The following is a 6,000-nucleotide window of genomic DNA, read 5'->3' as shown; positions in this document are numbered from 1 at the left end:
TTCAGCTAAGTGGCACATACTGCCTGCTAATACCCAGCTGGGTCTGTCCCCTGGAGCCCACTCACCTCTGGAGATGGGTTGAGTTTCAGGTCCTATATTTTATAGTCTTTCTAGTCCTGTTTAGATAACAAGATGGATCAGCAAAAAGATGCCCTCTCTAACCTATTCCTACCTGTACAAATTACAACCCCACTTTGATGTTCTTTCTACTTCTGCAGAATATGTGATCTGCCTTTTTCAAAATGGACTTTTTTTCTATTTTTAACTGGTATGTTTAAAGCTTTCTCCAGATATATACCATAGGAAAGAGTCATGTCATACTTTTTGTTTTATTCTCTTCAAAGACATCACCTTAAACACAGAACAGTGGTTTGAGAGACAGATGGAACTGGACATAGACTTTGATTCTCTACTTCCTAACTTTGTGATTTGGGGAATGTTACTTAACCTCTCTGTGCCTCAAAAATTACATCTATATAATGAAAATAATACTCACTTCATCAGGTTGTCATGATGGTAAAGTGAAATAATATGCTTGTAAAACGCTGTGCCTTGCATATAGCCAACACTCAAGCCATAGCAACAACCATTTGACTACCAAAAGCACAAAGCAAAAGCCGCTACTTGTTGAATCTACTTGCAGCTTTACTGCTAAAACTTGATGAATTAGAACAATACTAAGCCTCTTAACAAATTACATGGCATAATTCCTCCTCATATTATTCTTCTGAGGACCAATCATAACCATCTCAATCTGTTTATGCCAGACTTAAAATCACTCTTTCAGCCACATAGTACTAGTCATTGTAGCCATTCTTATTTAAACACCAGGAAGCTGTATAGGAGCTACAGCCCTAATAATTGTCCATCCACTGCCTTACATCATCAATATTATTCTACCTACCAAACCTGAATTATGAACAAATTCACAGTTGAACTATAGTTCTAGCTCACAGTTTATGAACACTCCTTCCACCTATAGCAGCATTATGACTCCTAGCAACTCTCATCAACCTAACTTTAACCCCCAAAATCAAACTAAATGGAGAACTGTTTGTAGTAATATCATTCTCATGCTCTAATGTTACCATTATCCTAACAGAAATTAATATCATTATAACTGCCCTATATTCCCTCTATATATTAAATATAACACAACAAGGAAAATATACATATCTTGATTTTTTTGCTCTTTCAGCCACTTCTTTTTATTTACAGTTTATGTCTAATACAATATCAATTCCATAACATGAGAAGTTACTATAAATCAAAGCATAAATATAATAAAAACAATATACAATCCAAAATAGAGATACAGCATTCAGGTATGAAACAAAAGAGAATGTTCATTCACACACACAGTAGCTTGAGATCTGTTGGATATGGTTATTCCAATGTAGGTTTTTAAAGTTGGAAAAATATGACTTTGGTTAACTGTGACCATATTAGATTTTGGAACATCTAAGCATAATTGTGTGACCATGTGAACAAAAGACTTTAGGGAATGGCTACTTTTAAAAAGGTTTCTGTGAATCAAAGCAGTTGTGAAAAGTTTTACTTTCCAAAATCAAGCCCACTTTAGGCTTAAGACCAGGTTCCAACTGTCTAAAAATATTGAATGATAACAGAAAATGTTCCAAATATGGCTATTCTGATTCAGTTTCAAGGGAAGTATTTACAGAGAAGAATATAAATATTTTTCTGAATTTAATGTAAGCAAGCTTCCAGTCTTCAGTTCTCAAATATTTGATTTACAGTTTGGTTCCTTCACATATTTGCCTTTTTAATTTCAAGATTTGTCAATTTTACCTTCAAAACAGACCATTTTTTTAATTGTAAAAATTATTCAACCTATGCAGAAATAAAAAGCATTTTGAAATTAGTTGAGATTAATATACTTCTACTCTTTGTTATCTGTCTAGCTAAATGAATCTAGCACTCTTTTTGAATAAGGATAGTTGATAAGTATATAAGCAAAATGTACTCATTATGCTTGGATTTTTGGGGTAGATGCCAATCCATCATTGAGTTGGCACATGTCAATGGCTATATAAAAATCCAAATTTGGGGCTTCCCTGGTGGCGCAGTGGTTGAGAGTCCGCCTGCCGACGCAGGGGACACGGGTTCGTGCCCCGGTCCGGGAAGATCCCACGTGCCGTGGAGCGGCTAGGCCCATGAGCCATGGCCGCTGAGCCTGCGCGTCCGGAGCCTATGCTCCGCAACAGGAGAGGCCACAATAGTGAGAGGCCCGCGTACTGCAAAAAAGAATAATAATCCAAATTCAATGTCAAACACAAAGCCCCAGAAGAAAGAGTTCAGTTCCCAAGAGAACAGTGATAGCTTAACATAAAATTTTATTTAGAGTACATCGGCATTAAGTTAGTAATGCTGAAACAACACATGGAGGATTTGCAGTAATACCTGGAAGTTCCTTCTAATGTATGTATAAAGAGAATCATGGAAGCTTTCTGTTTTACCCAATTGTTTTATGGCCTTATAAATTTAATGCACCAAATGAAAACTGAATCTTTGTTCTACATCTTATTCTTTATCTCTAAGTAAGATAAAATCTATTCTCATTTTCAAGGTAGAGTTTTATGTGCCCATACTTCTTAAGCCACATTTAAGAAAATCATCTCAACTAATTTTGGATATTGTCTCTCTTCATCTTGTACAGGAAACTCCAGCAGCTTTAATATTGGCATTCATCATCTAGTCAAACCCTTCACATGCTCTTCAAACCAATCAAATGTGGGATCCTCAACAATTTCTGTCAATAAAATAAGGTGTGGAATCAGCAGATTCATTCAATGAAGCCCTGGTTGTTGTTGTTTTCCTTGTCACACTAGATGTCTAGATGCCTTTTGAACTGGGTTTAGAAGATGGGGATGTATAGATGCTTCTTGGCCTGAGTCTCTTAACAGCAGAGATGTAGAAGAGAGACCGAGATCATGAAGAGACTGGCTGTTGACTGTGGAGCATCAATACTTGACATGATGGTGGCATTGGCTGGATTGGGGGCAGCTGAGATATTCTGGGAGGGGTTACTTGAAGGTGTTACAAGAATTGTTTGATTTGAATAAATCTGCGTAGATAAGAGCAGCACCAGAAGCAGCAGCCCCAGTCGGAGCCTGGCCACCATCGTTCTGCTCATGTCCGCTCCATCAATGTGTAGCACATCTCACTGGATGCAGGGAGCATGGAGGATCGCTGGCTCAGGGCGGGCACAGGCAAAGTCAAATATACATTTCTTGTTAACAGTGTTAAACCATCATTTACAGGGGAAAATGCCCTCATGAAGTAACGTCAAGTTAAGAAGGCTAATACTGTACATACATATATATATATATATATATATACATTTTGTACATAAGTATATATATACAAACGTTTGACCTAGTGGCACCACATGAGAGAGGGAATCTCACCTTCCTCTTTATTTCCCAGCTTCCTGGACCGCATCTCTCTCCACTCACCTCCCCATGGGCCACACCTTCCCAGCCTTCTTTGCTGGTTCCTTGACATCCTCTAACTGGCAAATGTTGCAGTGCTACAGGTCTCTGACCTCAGACGCTTCCTTGTTTACACCCACTTTCCAGATGATTCCACCTATTTTCATGGGTTTAAATATTGTCTCTTCACTGATGTATCCTAATACATCTACAACACAGACAGGCCCTGGGCTCCTATCATGTTCATGCCTGTCAACGTGCCTACAGGACATCTTCACTTGGATTTCTGATCAATTCACATGCCCAAAACTAAACACCTGATTTCACCTGCATCCTGCAGGATAATATCCATCACTGAACTACTTCTCAAAACCTCCGCTGGTAAAAATCTGATCTCAGTGGCCAGCACCTCCCAGCTGGATCTGTTGCAAGATCTGCTCTCCCTGGCTTCCCTTGGATCCTTTCAGTTTACGCAACACAGCAGCAGAATGATCACTCCTCTCCTCAAAACCCCCAAATCTTCCCATCTCACTTGGAGTAAAAATCAAAGTCCTCCAATGGCCTAGAAAGGTGGACGTGACCTCTGTCCACTCTCTCTGACCATCTCTCCCACCTACTTACCAAACTCCAGCCACCCTGGCCTCCTTGTTATGCTTTCAGGATCCAAACATGGTCCTACTGCAGGGCCTTTGCACTAGGTGCTCCCTTGTTGCAACACTTTCCAGATATCTGCAAGATTTGCTCCAGTCGCTGACCAAATGTCACCTCAAAGCTTCTTATTTACCAAAAAAGTATGCAAGAACTCCTAATTCATGTCTCCAAAATAAGAATTATTTTTTCAAACTTTTAAAAGATAGAAGTAATCTATCTTAGGAGCCAAAATATTGGTGCAACTTCAAATAAAAGTAATAAATCTATTTGCCTCTGTCTATTAATAACAGCATTCATACCAATTTTACCAATCTAAACCACTTCTAACATCTACATAAATGATTTGTACCCATACTATTTAAAAACCACCATTTAAAGCCTTCATCAGCCTTCATCACTAGTCTTATTTCTACAAAAATATTTATTTACTCAGGTCATGAAAAACTTAAGCTGACAATAAATGAGTATCCAAGCCCTGAATCTATCATTTAGCTTTAAACTAGATTATTTCTCTGTATATTTATACCAGTAGCACTTTTTGTTACATAGTCAATTATAGCTTTTTCAATATGATATATACCCTCAGACCCTAATATTAATTAATTTTTCAAATATCTGATTACCATCCTATTGTTAGTCACAGCCAACAGCCTTTTCCAACATTTTTTCCCACTTTTCATTGGATGAGGAATCGGAATTATATTTTTTCTATCGATCGAACGATGGTATGACCAAACAGCTGCAAACACTGTCACATTCCAAGCAATCTCATATAATTGCATCAAGAATAATGGATTCCAATAACATAATTCCTATCTAACCTAAATGAATGACATTTACAACAAATTTTCATATTTAACCTCAACCATATTAATCTTCCTGTAACTGGACTTATCTGCAACTGGCAAACCAGCCCTCTCAAATATCTCATCATAATGAAACTTTGGTTCCCTATTAGAAATATGTTTAATTTTACAAATCTTTACAGGACTCTTCCTAGATATACACTGCACATCAGATACAACAGCTGTCTTTTTCTCCGTGAATCTCTACTGAGATGTAAACTGTGGATGAATTATTTGATACATGTAAATGAAGCCTTCATATTTTTCATTTACTTATTCATTCATATAGGACAAGACCTATATTTTGAATCTCATGCCTTTCTAGAAATATGAAATACTGGAATCATTCTTCCATTAAACTGTAGTAGCCACAGCATTCATGGGTTACCGCCTACCATGAGGCATATACTTGTGGGGCACAGCAGACATTACAAATCTCCTTTCAGCCATTCCTTATATTGACCCTAGCCTGGTCAAGTGAATCTGAAGGTGATTTTCAGTTAATAAAGCCACTCTCACCTGATTTTTTTTGCCTTTCACTTTATTCTCTCATTCATTATTTTAGCCCTACTGATTGTTGGCCAGCTTACTTCTTTATGAAATGGGCTCTAATAACCCATCAGGAATCTCATCTGACATGGACAAAAACCTTTCCCACACATATTACACAATCAAGGATATCTTGGGGCTCTTATTCCTAATTCTAGTACTATTCTCACCTGATTTTTAGGAGACCTTGACAATTATACTCCAGCTACCTCACTCAGCACTCCACTGCACAACAAGCCAGAAAGGTTTTTCCTATTCACCTACACATTCCAACAATCCACCCTCAACATATTAGGTGGTATATTAGAGCTAATCTTCGCAATTCTAATTCTAGCAATTATCCCAATACATCATACATCAAATATTCTGGCCCTTAGTCAATGTTTATTGTGATTACTAGTAACAGACCTACTAACGCTAACATGAATTGGAGGACAATCTTTTGAATACCCACTTATCATCATTGGGCAATTAGCATCTCTTTTATATTTTCTCCTCTTTTT

General features: G+C 37.6%; 1 protein-coding gene across 1 annotated transcript; it reads right to left on the bottom strand.

Moving 5' to 3' along the window:
* Positions 1 to 2,917: 2,917 nt before the first annotated feature.
* On the bottom strand, positions 2,918 to 3,154 carry LOC116763918 (signal transducer CD24-like). The gene has a single exon (XM_032652037.1). The coding sequence runs from the start codon at positions 3,152 to 3,154 to the stop codon at positions 2,918 to 2,920; it is 237 nt and encodes a 78-aa protein (XP_032507928.1).
* Between the last annotated feature and the right edge of the window lie 2,846 nt (positions 3,155 to 6,000).

The sequence above is a fragment of the Phocoena sinus genome, chromosome 13 (assembly GCF_008692025.1).
Source record: "Phocoena sinus isolate mPhoSin1 chromosome 13, mPhoSin1.pri, whole genome shotgun sequence".
In the NCBI taxonomy this organism is placed as follows: domain Eukaryota; kingdom Metazoa; phylum Chordata; class Mammalia; order Artiodactyla; family Phocoenidae; genus Phocoena; species Phocoena sinus.
This window is presented reverse-complemented; position numbering and strand designations above follow the sequence as displayed.